At 39.1% G+C, this 21,067-nt stretch overlaps 1 protein-coding gene across 1 annotated transcript in view; it reads right to left on the bottom strand.

Moving 5' to 3' along the window:
• Positions 1-2,472: 2,472 nt before the first annotated feature.
• The window catches only part of LOC123761680 (putative neural-cadherin 2), a 139,297-nt gene continuing 120,702 nt past the window's right edge, over positions 2,473-21,067 (bottom strand). The window contains exons 13-26 of the mRNA XM_069330678.1: positions 20,634-20,797; positions 19,737-19,905; positions 18,756-19,049; positions 18,021-18,188; positions 17,288-17,436; positions 15,768-16,113; positions 14,455-14,700; positions 13,891-14,238; positions 13,426-13,765; positions 10,726-10,915; positions 9,718-9,950; positions 8,058-8,288; positions 6,715-7,083; positions 2,473-3,207 (exon numbers count right to left, since the gene is read on the bottom strand). Coding sequence (XP_069186779.1) covers positions 3,005-3,207; positions 6,715-7,083; positions 8,058-8,288; positions 9,718-9,950; positions 10,726-10,915; positions 13,426-13,765; positions 13,891-14,238; positions 14,455-14,700; positions 15,768-16,113; positions 17,288-17,436; positions 18,021-18,188; positions 18,756-19,049; positions 19,737-19,905; positions 20,634-20,797 — 3,450 coding nt within the window. The 3' untranslated portion in view covers positions 2,473-3,004. The remainder of the gene's footprint in view (positions 3,208-6,714; positions 7,084-8,057; positions 8,289-9,717; positions 9,951-10,725; positions 10,916-13,425; positions 13,766-13,890; positions 14,239-14,454; positions 14,701-15,767; positions 16,114-17,287; positions 17,437-18,020; positions 18,189-18,755; positions 19,050-19,736; positions 19,906-20,633; positions 20,798-21,067) is intronic.

Genomic DNA, 21,067 nt, shown 5'->3' with positions numbered 1-21,067 from the left:
ATTTTTAACTTTAATTGTTACTAAGTTCCACACTGAGTGACAACATGCACTCGTTCAACAATATTCTGTAGCAGGATCTCATTCTATAAACAAGTTGTCCGAATGAAAAAATATATATAAATTATAAGTTATTAATCGTTAACAGGTTCGTTCTGATATCGTGTGGAAGTATTTTGCTGGCATTATTTTGCAGTATTATATTATATATATATATATATATATATATATATATATATATATATATATATATATATATATATATATATATATATATATATATATATATATATATATATTATATATATTATATATATTATATATATTATATATATTATATATATTATATATATATATATATATATATATATATATATATATATATATATATATATATATTTTTTTTTTTTAGTTCCGTGCACTCACTACCCACAATACAGCTTTGATAAAGACTAAGTTTTGACAACGACTAAATTTAGAAACAAGCAGTTTTGACTACGACCAGTTTTGACTACGACCAGTTGTGACTACGACCAGTTTTGACTACGACCAGGTTTGACTACGACCAGTTTTAACTACGACCAGTTTTGATAACGAACAGTTTTGGCAACGTCCTATATTATTAACGACCAGTTTTGCATGACCAGCAAAAGCCTCTCCTTCTCGCTGTGAAACATTAACAGCACATAAACTGCAGCTTCGATTCTCACTTAGATGTTGCACTTACAGTTCTAAGGACAAGCACATGTGTGAACTACGTGCAAAACACACACACACACACACACACACACACACACACACACACACACACACACACACACACACACACACACACACACACACACACACACACACACACTCTTCGCTGGAAGACAGAAGAGTTAGGGGGCCCATGATCATCACATTTAAGATTTTCAAGGGAATTGATAGGGTAGATAAAGACAGGCTATTTAACACAAGGGGCACACGCACCAGGGGACACAGGTGGAAACTGAGTGCCCAAATGAGCCACAGAGATATTAGAAAGAACTTTTTTAGTGTCATAGAGTGGTTGACAAATGAATGCATTAGGCAGTGATGTGGTGGAAGCTGACTCCATACACAGTTTCAAGTGTAGATATGACAGAGCCCAGTTGGCTCAGGAACCTGTACACCTGTTGATTGACGGTTGAGAGGCGGGACCAAAGAGCCAGAGCTCAGCCCCCGCAAGCACAACTAGGTGAGTACAACTAGGTGAGTACACACACACACACACAAAGGTGGGATCCAAGAGTCAATGCTCGATCCTGCAAGCACAAATAGGTGAGTACAAATAGGTTAGTACACAGCTCAGATGGGCGACACCTTTGAAGACCAACAGCTGAAGGAACTTTCAAAGCCTTCCCCTCGCCAATTACCATGGATAAACCTCTGAAAGAAAAAAAATACTGCATTATCAACAATATTTTAAGGGGATATTGTGTGATTTCACAAATAACAACATATATTGTCCCATTTCTTCCTTATACAAAATATATTTGAAACATGAGGGAGATAAATTGTTAGGAACAAACGCTAATCTTAATAAATCTGATTGAAAACACATAAAAATGAGACGTATTAATGATTTTTTTTAACTTAAAATATCAAATTTTGTTTTGATCCAAGATGAAACAGTTTCCATATGCTTGGAATGACTGTGGTTGGATTTCTTTCGTTAAATATTACTGAAGATTCTTGGAAGTATTGCCTAAGCCCTTATAAAACTTAATTTAAATAGACATGTAATATAAAGAAGTACTGATATTATGTTGGCCTGTAGTTTGATCACTAGAGGCGTTATAGACATGTTATTCAATGTACTATAGATATGTAACGAAATGTAATTTGGTTATGTTACTAAATGTATCATAGTTTTATAATTGTGTATACAGCATTTAAGTCAGTCTGTTCACCGCTTTTAGCAGGTTTTGAGCACGAGATCAGTAGGCTTTAATTTTGTTTAGATTTTATTGAAACAAAATATAAACAAATGAAAATTTAAAATCTATAGTTTTGTGTTTCTACAATCAAGGATATTTATATTCAGCTAATTTATGTAATAAGTGTTTTGAGGCTGTAGTTATATACATTTTGTAATGCATAACTAACACTGGGACAATGTAAACATTATTGCTGTCATCTGTAGATCTGAAATCTGTCTTGTTAGTAAAGCGTTGAACAACTGCATTGTTTATTAATGACAATAGTTGGGGTGCGAGTTTTAAACTACAAAATGCTACCCACGATGGTACATTACATCGCCAAGAGAGCAACAAAAGTTCGTAGCACTTAAGAGGGAGTCTGAGATAAGCCACTGGTGACCACCACCCCGCTCAAGGGAGGGTGGTTCCTCGTGGGAACAAGGCATTTAAGGCTAAGGATATAGACTGCCAGCATGTAGAATTTATTTCATAGTACTGTGTACAGCCTTTGTACCAAGGTAATTAATAATCGTTTGTTCGTATTATGTGATTTATTTCTTATATCATATAAACGTATAAACAGCTCCATTACGTCACTGATATAGTACATCTACCCTAAAATTTATCACTTTTATAAACTTGACAAAATAGTTTAATGTTCAACTTAAAATTCTTCCAATAAAATGGTGTCAAGACTCTGAAAAGACAAGTAAGCCAGGAATAGCAAGTGCACTTTCCTCCAGACTAGAATACAACGCCACATGCACCTAGACGCCCACCGTGTCAAGGCGAGTCGTGCACGCTCCATTTCTGCATTTGCCCAAGTACAAATATTTATGAACAATTTAATTATCTCATGTAAAATAAAAACGTTGACTGTAACGAATCGAAGTTCATAAAACAAGACTGATATTAAGGGACTGCATGTGCTTTGGCATAATTATTACTTTCACGCCTCAACTTGACACACATCAAAATAAAGTCTTTGCAAACTTGTGGGTGTGTGAGTGTGTGCGCTGAAGCAAGCTTATCTTCTTTAAGATGCAACTGTTCAAATGTTAACCTCAAGTGATATTTATGCCAGTTTCTCTGGCTCTTGGAATTGAGGATCCCTGAACTGATTTATCAGGAATAGTCGAGGGATGAGAACTCTCATTGCTATGCGCTGAAGTGACAGAATCTGGGAGGTTTTTGAGGAGATCCAGCACCTCCCCACACTCTGGTAATAGAGGCTTCACGTTGTCCTCTGGTGACTCTGTGCGCAGACCTGTGAAACCAAACAAATTTGACATACCAAGAACAAGAGAGGAGAAGAGAAGAGGAAGATGAGTTGTAGCAGAAGAGGAGGGATCATTGGGAACAGAAGAGGAGACAGGACATGAGCCAACCAAGGGGAAGGAAAAGGGCTAAAAGGGAGGAAAGTTGAATAAAGCAGCAGGGAAAGAAGGATGAGAAAATGGGTATAGACTGAGTGAAAGGAAGAGAGAATAGGAAACGAAGGGTGAAAATAGGTGGAAGGAGACGAAGGAGCAGTATTAAGGGGGAGCAGAGAAGGTTCTGTAAAACGAATAGTAGAGTGGAAGCGAAGAAAGAAAAAAAAAGAAAGAAAGAAAGAAAGAAAGGAGGGAAAGTTGAGAGGGGAAAGATGGAAAGGGACTAGGAAGCGCAGAAGAGGAGAAAAAATAAGAAAATTATAGCAGAAGGAAAAATGAAAAAAGACGACAGTGAAGGGATTGGTTGTTAAATAATAGAGGAGAGAAGAGCCCTCAGGGCATCTATGTACTCACCTGCAGGAGTCATTTGCCTTGATGTACCAACACAAAATATTATTGATCAAAACAGCCATCAGCCATCAAGACAGCAAAAAATAGACTTTTTGATCATATAAATAATAAAAAAAGCCAACATTACCCTAAACCAATACCCCAACGGGCATAATATCCCAAAGCAACACCATTTCATTGCTATTATCAACATTAATCAACGTTGAATTAAAGCTGATAACGTTGATTCAACGTGAAACCAACGCCACTTTTGGATATTGTGTCCATTAGGACAATGCACTGTGTAGTGTTGATGCTTGTACATGTAACATCTGAATAATGTTAAGACTTAATAAATTAAGCTTTAGCCTGGTGCTAAACTGCTAAGTGGTAACAGGATTTTATAAACCTGTTTATAAAAACACCTCTTTAGCATAAATGAAATGTATTTTATATTTCCTTTTAATTTTAGATACACATGCTTTTTGACTCAGACTTTAAAAAATGCATTTAAATGTGCCTTTATAAATTTATACTGTACTTGCTTTGCTTAGCAATCGGCATATTTTTTTTCTTAGTGTACTAATTTCGGTCTATATTGTTTCTGGGAAGACCTATAAATTATCTGAAGAAATTATGACGAACATATAAATAAAAACTGAAAAGCATTTTCCAAAAAGGAGTTACTTAGATATTATTTAAAGCAGAGAAACACTAGAATGAGAACCTATTCTATTTGCAGACGAGTCTTCGCCTATGAGGACTTAAATATAACATAATCCTACAGTTCTAGCATATACAAGGACTTGAAACAGGCGGGAGGAGGAGGTGTGAGGTTAAAGGTCAGTGTGAAAGGCACGGGAAATTATATTTGACAACTTATATATATTCATCAACTATTACTTTAGCAGCCATCACGTTGCCCGAAACGCATTGCGTAATAGTGGCTTTAGGCATTGTATGTACTAGCTCTATCTATATATCATTCCATTAATGTAACATCACTTGTATGTATATACCTTACCTGAATAAACATCTGAATCTGAATCTGAATCTGAATCAAACAAAACTAAGGAAAACTTAAGACGACTACTCCTCTTGTTGAATGAATACTTCATAAATATCAAGAAAACAATGCCTCACATCCCCTCAGGAACCTCGTCAGTTCCTCACCTGAGCCCCTCTCATGAGCACTTATATTGCGTGTCTTGATTAATTTAATTAATAGCTTACAGGAAAAAGTTATCAACAATAAATTAAGTCTACTTTCATCTTGGGGTGTATTCCCATCGGTGTTAATTAGTCTGTGTTCTCTCTTCACTACTTTGTATGTTACTGCCTGCTTTATTACCCCATGTGTGTTATTGTCTGCTTTATTACCCCATGTGTGTTATTGTCTGCTTTATTACCCATGTGTGCTATTGCCTGCTCTATTACCATGTGTGCTATTGCCTGCTCTATTACCATGTGTGCTATTGCCTGCTCTATTACCATGTGTGCTATTGCCTGCTTTATTACCATGTGTGCTATTGCCTGCTCTATTACCATGTGTGCTATTGCCTGCTCTATTACCATGTGTGCTATTGCCTGCTTTATTACCATGTGTGCTATTGCCTGCTCTATTACCATGTGTGCTATTGCCTGCTCTATTACCATGTGTGCTATTGCCTGCTTTATTACCATGTGTGCTATTGCCTGCTCTATTACCATGTGTGCTATTGCCTGCTCTATTACCATGTGTGCTATTGCCTGCTTTATTACCATGTGTGCTATTGCCTGCTTTATTACCATGTGTGCTATTGCCTGCTTTATTACCATGTGTGTTATTGCCTGCTTTATTACCATGTGTGTTATTGCCTGCTTTATTACCATGTGTGTTATTGCCTGCATTATTACCATATATGTTACTGCCTGCTTTACTACCCTATGTGTTACTGCCTGCTTTACTACCCTACATGTTACTGCCTGCTTTACTACCCTATGTGTTACTGCCTGATTTACTATCATAAGTGTTACTGCCAGCTTTATTACCCTAAATTTTACTGCTTGCTTTATTACCCTACATGTTACTGCCAGTTTACTACCCTATGTGTTACTGCCAGCTTTATTACCCTACATTTTACTGCTTGCTTTATTACCCTACATGTTACTGCCAGTTTTACTACCCTATGTGTTACTGCCAGCTTTATTACCCTACATTTTACTGCCTGCTTTACTACCCAATGTGTTACTGCCTGCTTTATTACCATATATGTTACTGCCTGTTTTAGTACACTACATGTTACTGCCTGCTTTACTACCCTACATGTTACTGCCCCACTTTACTACCCTATGTGTTACTGCTTGCTTTATTACCCTATGTGTTACTGCCAGTTTTATTACCCTAAATTTTACTGCCAGCTTTATTACCCTACATTTTACTGCTTGCTTTATTACCCTACATGTTACTGCCAGTTTTACTACCCTATGTGTTACTGTCTGCTTTATTACCCTATATGTTACTGCCTGCTTTACTACCTCTATATGTTACTGCTCACTTTACTACCTCATATGTTGCTGCACTTATATGTTACTACCTGCTTTATTACCATTTATATTACTGCATTAATAGGACCTTGAATGATTGGCTGCTAGGACTATTAACAGCTAACATTGGCAGGCACTTGCAAGATGTCCCTGGGGCTCTACTCCTTCAGATTTGAGAACAGACATTTGAGAATATTTTCTTATCCAGGCTGGATAAACACTGTCCAGCAACTCCCACGCCCTATGGTATCAATGCGGAATATCTTACTTGCCCGACTATTTTACTGTTCTGGATAACGCGCTGCAAATCGATTTATCTTTTAGAGTCGTGGATAAATGCAGCTGAGAAAAGGGGATTTCATGATAAAACATTAAAAATGGTAACAAATCCTATGTAAATCTAGATATTTACATAGGATTTGGTAAACTGGTTTTAACAGATATCACAAGTAGCCACAGCTAACTAATTTAACTGTTATACTGACCTAAAACAGTAGAAGTGAGTGACCCAGATGGCGAGCCGTCTCCCTCGTATGCATAAGCTCGAAGGTCATCTTGGGCCAATATATTTTGAACAGAACCCACACCGACATCTATGATGATTTGTCGAGCTCCTGTTGGTGCTGCAGAACATACTGTTCTGTTCTCCAGAACTACACCACCCATTGTAGTGGTAGTAGTAGTAACTGCTGCAACTGAGCATCTCTGAGGGATAATTATATTCTTGTTTTCAACACCATCTGCACTGGGAATTTTTGTGGTGCTCCCTGGAACTAGGTGTCTGACCTCCCTGATGGCCAAGGTCTCACCACCCACAGTGGACAGCCCTAAAGGAGTAACTAAGTGTTCGGTACCTGCAAGTAATAGAAAATAAATTGCTCATTATGAAAGTGCTGTGCATTGTGCTCAACGTTCCTGAATAGAGGGTGGAAGAGAGCACAATGTGGTGACACCGATGAATTCTCTCCGATAGTGAGACAAACATGTTAAACATATTATTACCTTAACATCTAATATGTTACATTATTTGAAGCAACAATTGCTGAATTGATGAAGTTAGTAATCTCTTATATCTAAATTTCAACAAATTTTAGCAGTATTGTATATACTTTGACAAAACTATTACAAGGTGCCAGAAGCAACACCACATTAACTTCAGAAACACTAAACTCATAAAAAATTAAAATACGAGACAGTGCATAGAATTCGCAGCCATCAGGCGGCATGATCGAACAGAATGAATATTCAGCAGTGTTAAAAAATGCATAAATAATACAGGTATAACAACTTGACCGCACAGAGCCTCACATCTGTGACTTCACCCCATCTTCACTCTCCTGATCTCCTTCCCCTCTACTTTCCTACTGTCTAGGCATTAGTTCTGTGCATCTGTTACAAATGTTTATAGATAAGCTTCATTACTTTAAAAAACAGGTGAGTATGACAGCGTTTAATTACAAAATATAGAAATCAAGTAATTTTTTTTATTTTGTAATTAAACATCAAATATTTACATTAAATTTTCAATTAAGCTTAAATAAAAACTGCCAGATTTAACATACTGTAATTTCATAGGATAATTACTATACATTATTAATAAATAATAATTGATCATTGTGCAACCCTACAACATGCTGACTTACTCCTGGGTACCTATTTTCTGCAAGGTGGACAGGAGCATCAGGTGATAGGAAATACACCCAACCATTTCTGCCCCTGCCTGTAATTCGAATCCAGAATTCCTGACTGTAAGTCTGGAACGAACTGACTTGTACTACAGGGACATCAGAATGTAGTATTTTCCCTTTTTTTCCCCTCTGCTTCATACCTTCAGGGGTCAGAACAATCTGTTTGCTTGGCGGTTTGATCATCAATGACTCCATAAAGACGCTTTCTTCCTTAGCAGCTTGGGTGTGGGGGTTGTCGGTGACTGCCTGTACCGCCATGGGGGTGCCCAGAACCACACCCGTCACACCTTCTACACCACCTGGGCGTAGGGCCAGGGCCCGGGCAGCACGCGACCGGTGGAGGCGGAGGTTCAGCAGGACACCTATCAACACTGTGGAGGTGAGGAGTGAATTAAAACTTGGTCAATGGCCTACTGTGAGAACATTTTAATCTGTGGCAGTGACAAAAATATTTACCACTAGTTAAGCATATTTAAAATAATGAAATCTGTCATTTTTAAAGTATGGTTTAAACCTTATAATGAATTTCTGTTGCTATTTTAATTTAGGTTAAAATTTCAGTATTCATTAGAAGTTTTAAATGTTGCTATTTGAAAGTCAAAATTTTTTTTGCTTTCGATTTTTGGGAAATTTTGAGAAACTGAAAATATATAATATTTATAGAACTACTGTATTGCTATGACTTATGGTAAAGAAAGGTTGAAATATGCATGCATCTTCTAAGGAGCCCTTTGGCATAGCTAAAGCACCACATGTGAAATGCAGATCGACAATTTTGACTGGCTGCACACTTGACAGCATCATTTAAATGTAGACTCTCCACTTGTGCTGGACGGAAGAGCGACAGTCTTGCTTCATGTATGTTGGCGTTCAATCCCCGACCATTCACAAGTGGTTGGGCACCATTCCTTCCCCCCTGTCCCATCCCACATCCTTATTCTGACCCTTTTCATGTGTTATATAGTCGTAATGACTTGGCATTTTCCCTGATAATTTCCTCCCAGAATTAGGGAGGGAAGTCACTGAATAATAGCAATTTAACATCAACTGAAGGTATACATTATATTACAAAAATAAATTCTCACCCAAAATTTATTCTAAATATATTTATATAGGTTTAGTCATTTTTACAAATGGAATACACTGCATGCCCTTGGCAAATTATTTTTTTATTATATCGGATATGAGTATTAACGAAGACTGCTAAAACTGTTTGTATGGAAACATAGAATTTGGAAAATGTTTCCAAATTATAATCTCTTCAATCATATTTTATTTATTGACTTTAATGAATGAAAATAATTTTTTCTTAATAAAAAATAGCTTTGTTTATGAAGTAGATAATAGCTCCTAACAATCCCTAAATCCTCCTTATGCCCCAACAAAAATAGCTTCAAGTAAATAATGAAAAATTAGAAACAAAACACCGCCATAAACAAACTGCAGCTAAATTAACACTGCAGCTAATGAGGATAAATTATGAAAGCAATTCAACAATAATTAAACTCACCAACAATAAGCACAGAGAGTGTAAGGGCAGCTATGGCCATGGGAGCTGTGAGAGGATGGGAGTCTGGTGGCAACTTGGACCATTCACAGTTGTCTCCAGTGTGGGCTGGACCAGCCAACAGTGATATAGACAATATGAAACTCACCAACAATAAGCACAGAGAGTGTAAGGGCAGCTATGGCCATGGGAGCTGTGAGAGGGTGGGAGTCTGGTGGCAACTTGGACCATTCACAGTTGTCTCCAGTGTGGGCTGGACCAGCCAACAGTGATATAGACAATATGAAACTCACCAACAATAAGCACAGAGAGTGTAAGGGCAGCTATGGCCATGGGAGCTGTGAGAGGGTGGGAGTCTGGTGGCAACTTGGACCATTCACAGTTGTCTCCAGTGTGGGCTGGAGCACACAAACAGTGGTAGCCAGGTGTGAGGTTGTAGCAGGTGCCCCCGTGGAGACACGGCTGGAACACGCACTCGTCAACATCCTGGCAGCTGTGCCCCACCACCTGCTCACCTGACTCACAGCTGCAAATGGTAGTATGGAAAAATTAGCCTGTACATAAACAACTTTTAAGTATAATCAACAAAATTATTTAAAAAATAGGTCTAGTAAGCAGTTGCATCACCACTTTTTGCATTCATTTGAAGTCGACTTATCATTGATGCCAGTAAACAGATGGTTAACTACTGAATATGTAAACTTATAATTCACATAAAAAAGTTCTTCAAAAATATAAAGTGCAAATTTCGAGCTTAAAATTTTGAAATTTGTGGTGTTTCAGTCCCTTCGGGTTGTCTAACCACTAACCGACCACTCAACAATGGTATGTGCATCAGAGGGAAAAATGCAAGATCTAACATTAAAACATCATGTAGGAGTACAAAGTACAGTAATTTCTCCCCGTTTTGGTCAATGTATATAAACTCAGGGTACATAAACTAGGTTTATGGATGTATAAAAAAAAACTGACCTGATTTGAGTTAAAATGTGTCACACCAGATGGAGATATACAGATCAAAGAAACAGTGAACCATAATATTTCTTTATCAAAACCTTAACTTGTTTACTATCAGAATTCATAATCCTCTTTCATCACATTAACAATCTGCTTCTGCATAAAGAAAACAACTTTGTGTACAATGCACCTTTTGCAGACATTATAAGTTAACTGATATAGTCCAAGAATCCCTTGAAAATATTTCACTTATGTCCCATTTTCCTGTATATCTTAATATCTTTATCCTCATAATTCTCCAATAATTTCTCACTCCTCTTAACTGTGGCAACGACTGTTCTCACCTGCAAGTGGCATGCCTCCAAGAGTCATGGCAGGATAAGGGAGGCCAGCAGGTGATGTTGGCGCAGGCATCAGGGGCTGAACAACCTTCCTTGATGTTGTGAAGGGTAGTAACCTTACTCCAGCTGGTACTGTTTACAGAAGGCGCAAGTGGAAGGGGGTGACCGGACACACGTACATCATCAACACAACCTGTTGAAATTAAAGCATTGAATAACACAAGAGGTTCCACCTGGACCTGTATTGCATCCTGGAGAGGGTCAGTAGTTCGACCTTCGGGGAGGAAAAGGACAGGTCTCCCTATAAACCTAACGTGTGTGTGTACTCGCCTATTTGTGCCTGCAGAATCGAGCACTGACTCTTGGATCCCGCCTTTCTAGCCATAAGTTGTTTATAGCAATGACTCCTATACCCTATTTCCCTATCATATCTAATTTTAAAATTATGAATAGTTTGCTTCCACAACCTGCTCCTTAAGTGCATTCCATTTTTTCACTATTCTCATGTTAAAAGAAAACTTCCTAACATCTATGTGACTCATCTGAGTTTCCAGCTACTACCCATGACCCCTCGTTCTGTTAGTATTCCGTATGAACATTTCGTCTGTTTCCACTCTGTCAATTTCCTGGGAATTTAATATGTTTCTATCATATTCCCCCTCTCCCTTTTTTTTCTAGTGTCATAAGGTTCAGTTCCTTCAGGCGCTCTTCATACCCCATCCCTCGTAACTCGGGGATGAGCCTCATCGCAAGACTTCTGAACATTTTCCAGTTTCCTTCTGTGTTTCTTCAGGTGGGGACTCCATGATCGCATGGCATACTATAAGACTAGTCTCATGCAGGCAATATAAAGCGCCCTAAAAGCCTCCTTACTTAGGTTTCAGAATGATGTTTTAACTTTTGCCAGTGAAGAGTACGTTGCTATCGTTATCGTTATCGTATTTACATGTGCCTCAGGAATTAGATTAGGTGGTATGTCCACATGTCCACGCCCAGGTCTCTTTCTCGAATCGTCATAGGTAGGCAGTTCCCCTTTATTGTGTACTGCCCTTTGGTCTCCTATCACCTAATCCAATTTCCAAAACTTTACATTTGCTCGTGTTGAACTCCAGTTGCTATTTCTCTGATATCTCTGGAACTAACTAACTAACTATATATATATATATATATATATATATATATATATATATATATATATATATATATATATATATATATATATATATATATATATATATATAAAGAGGGCAGTTTTTTACTAAAATATGATAGTTACCCTTATGGAACTGTTTTCTTAAAACAACTAAAAGAAAACTTAACATGCTAGAAAAAGGGGGGTAACAGCAAAGTAAACCAACAACTCTACAAATTATTTTAGTTTGCCATTATCAGCCACAGAAAGCCGGCAACTCAACACAAGAATGGAACCCTCAACAGTCTACCAACTCCCGGGAACCTATTTAATACTAGGTAAACAGAGGCATCAGGTGTAAGGGTACGAACATCAATGTGATATATAGGGGGCCTGCGGCCGAGTGGTCAGTGCTCTGGATTCGTAGTCCTATGGTCCAGGGATCGATCCCCGGTGATGATGGAAACAAATGGGCAGAGTTTCTTTCACCATGTTATCTAGCAGTAAATAGGTACCTGGGAGTTAGATAACTGTTATGGGCTGCTTCCTGGGTGTGTGTGTGTGGGGGTGGGGGGGGGGGTGAATCAAAAGTTGATTGATTGACAGTTGAGAGGCAGGCTGAAAGAGCCAAAGCTCAACCCCCCCCAAGAACAACAAGGTGAATACAACGTCTTGTCATTTTTTATTTTTTGTTATTTATATATACAAGAGTTCTTACATTCTTGTACAGCTACTAGTACGCATAGCGCTTCAGCCAGGTCCTTAACTATAATTTTCCCCGAAATACGAACCGCCGAATCGTTTAACAACCAGGTACCCATTCACTGCTGGATGAACAGGGGCTGCAGTTAAGGATTGGCACCCAGTAAATCCTTCCCGGCCAGGATACGAACCCAGGCCAAAGCCCTCGCGAAACGCCAGCAGAGTGTGCTACCATTTCGCCTCAGGGACTGCTAAACTGCTTTCCATGCCGGGAACCGAACCCGGGCTTCCTGGCGAGTAAAAGCCAAGTATCCTGGCTTTTATATTAATTAATATAGTCTGGAAGAGGAAGCCTGTGCTTATTTACATTTTAGACCTGTATCAAGGTTTACCGCTCCCCCCTCCCCGAGGTTGAACTACTGACCTTCCTCAAGATGAAGCCCCCACAAGTCAGTTGCCTAACTCCCTATTTACTGCTAGGTGAACATAGGCATTAGGTAAAAGGAAACGTGTTTAACCATTTCTGTTCCGTTGGAAATCGTTCCCAGGATCCCCAATTGTGAGTCGAGATCGAATGAAGCCAACTGTACTACAAGACCCTTTAATATATAACTATATTATTATGTTTAACTATATAATATGTAATTATAATGTAACTCTATAATCTGTAATTATAATATGTAACTACATATTAAAATAATTTAAGTTTTTAGAAATGACTGTAAACCAAGAAATATGATCAACTTAACTGAGGGATCAGAATAATTTAGGCTGTGAGTCATGATGACGTGCTCCAGTAGTGAGTAAGAATCTATGAACATCAATCAGCTGCATAAGAAGGTACTGAAAATATAGAGATTTTCACTTACAGTCTTGAAGATCATCGTGCACCGTCAACAGGGTATGATCCACAAACTTCGGGATGCCTCCCACAAGTATTCCGTCTTCCATGTCGAGAGAGAGTGGCGCGGGGGGTTCATTGACAACGGCCTGCATGTCTCCATGGATGGTGGTGGTAAGTAGAGTTGTCAGAGTCTCGTTCTGTCGCCACCCATCACTGTCATCAACAGAGATGATTAGGTTGTGTCCATGACGACCTACTCGTATAGTGTGCCATGCCCCATCGCCCACTGGGAAACCCTCTAAACACACCTCTTGAAGTGCTCGTTCCACCCCAGAAACACAAGCGCAGGCTACTCCACCACGTAGCTGTCAACATAATTAAATAATCACCTTTCACATAAAAGCTGTATTATTATTATCATATTTCTCAAAGGTAGATGAATGGGCAATCATTTTTAACAATGGAGTTGGAGTAATAATTGAGAATTTACATGCAATTTCAAGGCATGAGTCTGTTGGCTGTCAGTGAGCTGCATCAGGAGACCCTCAGGACGACCTCGAGCTCTCACTCGTAGTTGCAGTGTCACATCATGAGGGTCTGGCGTGAAGGACAGAGCTACCTTTGTGTAGGAAGCTTGGCCAAGAGCAACTGGTACAGTGGGTGTGGTACACTCAGGCCCTGTCCAGCCTGGATTACAGTCACATCTAGGGTTAATGAGGCCACCAACACAAGAGCCTTGAGTACCACAGGAGGCAAAAGTGGTTTCACAAGCCACCTCCTGAGGTTTGCATCCCTTGACGCTTCCACTACTGTATGCTGGCTCACCCAAGTCAACTAGCTGAGGAATGCAATAACATTTAAGCATGTTCATTATATGCATGATGGTCATAAATTATATTTTATATTCATTCAATTCAAAATTCCTGCTGAATTCAAACTCTTTGTCTTTTAATGTTAAAAATGATAAATTTTTCAATTTTTGAAATGATCAATTTACGGTAATATATTATTCTATAAAATCTCAAAATACAATAAAATCCCATCACACCATTACCTGTCCATTAATTGTGAGGCGAGAAATGCAGCCATTTAAGGCCTGGGTCACAAGCCCACCAGACCAACCAAATACTGCAGCTTCAGGATACAGGTGGGCAAGGCCACCAAGCTGGAGAGGCACGCTGCTACTCCAGCTCTCAGTTACCTGAGCGTCCACCCATGGGGCTCTTGCAATGCAATGGGTATCACTGGTTCTGTCAGCATCCCACCCACGCCCACACATATCCACCATTAGCGTTACTCCCTATTGGAAAGGATATGGGATAAAAGATCGCAAAAAAGCATTACATGAAAGAAAATGGAAGAAGAGTTAAACCGAGCCTATTTGCTCCGTGAGAGGCAGTTCTTATTTAAATTCAACTACGACTATTCATATTTTTTGTCAAAACTGCTGGAAACTATCCAGAGACCCCCACGACTACTGTGGTAGCCAGCAACCTGTTTCATAAATAAACTATTTATAAGCTATTATTTTCTCTGATCTTTTTTTTAATCTAAACTTAAACTTTTTGTATACAATGTTTCATGTTAATTTTTTTGTCGATATATTTAGCACAATTAGCATCCCTCCTGTTACACCCTTTCATTTATTTGTATATTTCAATCAAGTCTTACCTTACTCTTCTTGGCATTGAAGCAAATATAAACAACTTATTAAATCTCTTTCTTTGAGCTCTTTTAAAGTGCCCAGGATAAACTCCATCCTTCTTTGAATTCTTTCTGGTGACATTTATGTCCATTTTGTAATATAATGACCAAAACTGAAGTGCATAATCTCAATGCAGTCTTAGAAGCTCAAGATGAAACTGAAGAAAAACATTAGTTGTCTTGTTGTTGATATTTCTAGAAATGAATCCAAATACTGTATCTTATTTGGTTCTTTTCAAATATTTGTATATTTTTTTCGTAGTTTGAAATCTCCCCGTATCATTTTCGCATTCAGATTTGTTAATTTCGCCACTGTCCACCTAATATCTGGTAACTATTATTATTATTTAAAAAAATAATAATCTATAAATCTATAGAATAATATCTATAAATAACTATTATTATTTCCTTCAAAATACTTTCCATGTTCTAGAAGCTTATATTTGTCAACATTCAACTAATCTATTAATCATTCATGCATGTTAAAAGCCTTAGTCGTCTTGCATAATTTTTTAGTATTCTAAATTTATTTCTTCCCGTTTTAAATGTCACTTGTAAATTTGCTTATGATGGTGTTCAATCTTGTGTCGAGAGCGTTAAAATATATGGTAAACAGCAGAGGTCTCAGGGCATAACCCTTGGGCACTGCAGTGAAGAGTTTACCTGAGCATTGAGATGCAGATGAATGGTGTGCCAAGTGCCGGTGTTCAGTGTAGTGTTGACATGAAGCTTGACTGGTCCTCTTGCCCCTTCCAGTATAAGCTGAGGCTGCCCACCCACCAGCTGCAGCGCCACCATGGGTGTGGGCGGGTAGTGCGGATGGGTGGAAGTGCTTGACAGGGGTCCGGAATAGAGGATCAGTGCATCGGGATTGCGTGACAAGAGGCGTAATGAAAGCGTGGTGGGGAGGCATGGCGGCAGTGGCTGAACCCAAGCCCAGCCCGATCCCGAGAAAGTGCGACCAAGAACCTTACACTGAGGTCCCCAGGAGCCTCCTGGACACACACATCTGTTAATGTCACCACGTGGGTTGTCAGCATGTCAAATTAAAAGAATATAATTACATCCTATGAAAAAATCCACAGGAGCCGTGATGTGGATTCGAACCAATGCGCTGCAGGGTATTCCCAGACGCACGCGCTGGACGACTAGGACAACGACAAAAGTCAAAAGCGTGTTTCAAGGAACACTCATCACATAGGTTCGAATCCTCATTATGGCTCCTGTGGATTTTTTCATTGATATACTGTATCACATTACTGTGATTTCTCTGTGCATTGCATCCTATTTTACACAAAAACATAATTACATCCTGTTTTACAAAAAAATATAATTACATCCTAATTTACAAATTATATTTCACAAATTTTATCTGGAGATACTATATGATAGTTTACGGGTTCTGGACTGAAATATATGGATAGTAGCTTCGTTGGCAAATGCTAACATGCAATGTCTGGAGATTATTTCTTGATTTGCATTATAATATAGAAAGGTAACAAATACTTATCTTCACTATAATGGACTCTTAACAGGAGTCAAAATTAAATAAATTATCTGAAGCTCACAAAAGAAGTATCTTTAAAGGATTTAGGAAAGGCTTGGAATGGGTAAAGAGAATCTCTTTACCTGGGTACTATGGTATGGTACTACCATAGTACCATACCATACCATACCATACTACCATAGTACCATACCATACCATACTACCATAGTACCATACCATACCAACCAGTGTAGCAACCATCGTCTACACTGGATGCAGTATTAAAGAAAGGTTTCAAAAGGGCGCAATGAATGGTAGTTTTAACAGTATATTTGAATCTTAGTTTTTAAAGAGTAAAGAGTACTATTATTTTAAGACGATGGAATGAATGATAATCACTAAGAGAAAAATGAGACAATTTATATTTTTCAAAGTTATTCGAAATCAAAGCTGTATCAGCGTCTGTAAAGAGAGTCCAAATTACCCAGATGAATGGAAAGAAAACAGGAACATGAGCAACGGGAGGATTAGAGGGAGAATGGTGGAATATAGGAGAGCAGTGGCGGTTTACAATACACACATTTAAGATAGAAACTTATATAGGAATGGTGTTTGATGGAGAATCTCAGCTGGAAAGTGGCCATCGTCTAAGTCGATGGATCATGTAGTGAGAAGACTGCAGCAGCTCTGGACATACCTTTTCCCAATATCTGTTCTCACACAACGGCCACCATTCAGGCAGGATATTGGTGTACAGGTCTCGTCTCCACTTTGTAAGCGAGGGTCACAATCATGAGCTCGTGTCAGCCGTGGAGTCACTAGCGATGTAGTGTTGGTGTCCACCACCTGCAAATTGGCCAGACTTATATAGGAAAAGGAGGGTGTTGACAGTGGGTAGTGGTGAGGGGGGGGTGTTGACGGTGGGTGGTGGTGAGGGGGGGGGTGTTGATGGTGGGTGGTGGTGAGGGGGGTGTTGACAGTGGGTGGTGGTGAGGGGGGGTGTTGACGGTGAGGTGTGTGTGTGTGTGTGTGTGTGTGTGTGTGTGTGTGTGTGTGTGTGTGTGTGTGTGTGTGTGTGTGTGTGTGTGTGTGTGTGTGTGTGTGTGTGTGTGTGTGTGTGTGTATGCTTACCAGAGCATTATCTTGCTCAGATAGCAAGTAGCCTAATGCGCTAAACAGCACTTGGTACGTCTATTAACTAAGTTTCACCTTAGCATGTGCTTCTCTAGAAAATGGTTAAATGGAATTATGGACAACTGCATAATGGTTATCTAAAAGGTACGTTTGCAACATCCTGCATCCAGTTTCTATAACAGTTTGACCCTAACTACTTTATTTAAATATATGGGAGGCATTAAGAAATGCATATAATCGAGCACTCTAGCTCAGGAAGAATCATAAACTTTAGACACGGTTGGGGGAGGACTTACCTGAAGAGGGAGTGCCGCTGATGCCAGGGACGCTACAGACGAAGGGTCATGAGGGGAGGAGTCATCTAGGAAGGAAAATATGGAAGAACCAGATGCTGACTTCTCATTATTCTCTTCCATGGTTTGAGCATCCTCCAGCGCCACCCGCAGGTTCATTACCCTTTCAAGCTGGAGATAGGATGGATGTAGGTACTATTATGGAATGAAGTCAAAAGTGCACAAGTTGAATTCTTCATCGCTTCACAGATGAGCTATACAACGAAATATAAATAATGTTGTGTGTTGCCGAAAGATCGTGTTGCTGGCTCGTTATGAAGATAAGGATGTTTTCCTGAACCCTATAAAGACAATCACATCCACTCAAAGAGGAATTAAGTGAAATACATTTCAACTGATGATATTGAAAGATTATAGAATGAGTACTTCAGTAGGATACTAGAACAAGACTTCTCTGGTGGAATCCAGGTATCAGTTTCACGATAAAAGTGTATTGAAAGAGCAGAAACTATATTGAACAAAAAATAGGTCCTTTAACTGAGGTTTCAATTAATCGTTCTGTATTTAACTTATGCCATTTTAAATTGAACTCTAATCATAATTTGATAGCTATCAAAGTCTACATCAGATAAAATGTAGACTTTGATAGTGGCATGGACCACAGCGGAAGATAATACTGTAGTTGAAGTCTAGTATTAAAGATGTTACAAGAATCTGCTGAAAGCCTATATTACTCACATGTTGCAAATGGAGGGCTAGCAGGCCGTGTAACTTGACCGGATCTATGAAAACACCGTCAGCTTGTCTTACGCTCACCCACACACAGGCAAAGGGGGATGGAGAAGGTAAGGCTTGGATGACAGGACTGAAGCCGTGAACGACCGGCTTCAGCAGATAATTCGGGAAGGTTGGAACGGGGAAGGTTTCTGGAGCTTGGAGGCCATACACACTGACGATCTCCACAGCATCAGCACTCCTCCCTACCACCTGCATCACTGCTTCTGTCAGTCGACCAAGTCCACCACCACCATGCTTCAGAAGAATTATAAACATATTAAGTGCTTAAAAAAAATAGGTCCACATGTGTAACACAATCAAATCAAATATAATTTTAAAATTTTACACTGGTTAAGAAAACTAAGAACTAAAACGTTCCCTATACATACATCATTATTTTTTATAAATTTCAAGAAAATATTATGGGTCATTACAGTAACAACAATTCCATTAGATTCAAATTCAAGTAAGTTTTTTATTTAGATAATTATATATACATCGCAAAACGATAGAGTAACTTTGATTATTTCTTCCCTCCTATTCCATAAGATCATCACCAACAAATCTCATGAAAACTAAATGTCTACTTTACTGAGATACAACTTTTAATACAACTTGGGTTACTGAAAAAACGGTGTAGCAAAACCACAACTACTTGTACCAACCATGACATATTAAACCACAACTACTTATACCATGACATATCTAACCACAACTACTTGTACCAACCATGACATATCAAACCACAACTACTTGTACCAACCATACTATGTCTAACCACAACCACTTGTACCAACCATGCCATATCTAACCACAACCAATCATACCAAACCATGATTGCTTGTGACATCTTGACAATCTGTGTACATTTGCCAAGCAAACATAAACCAGGAAACATCCTCTATGCAAGTGTATAAAGCCAATCCCCAAGATGGGTATTACCAGCGGCGTCCAGCCAGCGGTGAGCGAGGCGGGTATGGTGGGCATCAGGGTGACGGGCACGGCGTGGGCCAGAGCCTCGAGGGACAGGTACCTCACCATCACGGTCACATTGGCCGGCACGTCCTGCTGGCCCCACACGCGGTCTGATACTCGGAAGTGCAGCTCGTACCTGGGACGAGAGAGAGGCGAGAGCGTTACAACTTTATAATCAGTGTTCTAATATGAAATAATAATGAATCAGGGATGTTTCTGTATTGGTTTTTAGTCTAATGAATATACTTGCACAGGTAAGTGTGTGTGTGTCAAAGATCAATACATTATACCATCTGACTGTAACATCTGGTCTGCAATCTGTAAACTTAATCAGGTCTCTAGAAATTTACATGTTTTTTAACTATTCAATGAAGTCAGTGTAGAGATACATAATAAACCAAGAAATAAATGTTTTGTCTTGTTTTTATATGCATGAGAGAGAGAGAGAGAGAGAGAGAGAGAGAGAGAGAGAGAGAGAGAGAGAGAGAGAGAGAGAGAGAGAGAGAGAGAGAGAGAGAGAGAGAGAGAGAGAGAGATTTTGTGTGTGTGTGTGTGTGTGTGTGTGTGTGTGTGTGTGTGTGTGTGTGTGTGTGTGTGTGTGTGTGCAAACAATGCATTCTATTTCGGTTTCCACAGCCTCCATTTAATGATTCGGAATACTAGTTAATTAAATTAACTGGTTAAAAACACTGACAGTTACCAACCTCTATCCACAAAAAAAGCGAAGTTTGACCAAATGCTGTAAAACACAAACGTGTTTCATACTGAGTCATCCCGTCAGCACGGTGCTTTCTTCTGAGAATTCCTTCATACCTTTTCTAGCAATATTGCACGCAACAACTATGGTCATAAGAGCAGTCTTACCTTCCTTCTCTGAGTTGCGTGGAGGCAAATATATCTCCAGTGTTGGGTTGGAGGGTGAAGAGGGGATGGGGAGGTCCGGCCCAGGCAAATGTTTTATCCTGGAGATCCCAGTCATCCGGGTCCTCCACGTACACTCTGCCCAGGGCAGCATCCGCACCTCCGCCCTGGTGGGGAAGTAATTTGGAAAATGATTAGTTTAAAATTAAAAGTATATATATTATTTCAGTCGAATTCACAGTAACCATGAGCACCATGTTGCAAGGTCAGGAGTAGCAGTGGTCAATATTCTTAGGCGAGGCCCCTTAATGCTATTAAGATACATATCATCCTTTTTTAGGCACAACAAATTTAACACATAATTACTTGATAATATATTCAACTGTTTCCTTAAGACATTTACTTTAATAATGTGCAATTCAAATATAAATAGTTCA

This window comes from Procambarus clarkii, chromosome 24 (assembly GCF_040958095.1).
Source record: "Procambarus clarkii isolate CNS0578487 chromosome 24, FALCON_Pclarkii_2.0, whole genome shotgun sequence".
Lineage (NCBI taxonomy): Eukaryota > Metazoa > Arthropoda > Malacostraca > Decapoda > Cambaridae > Procambarus > Procambarus clarkii.
This window is presented reverse-complemented; position numbering and strand designations above follow the sequence as displayed.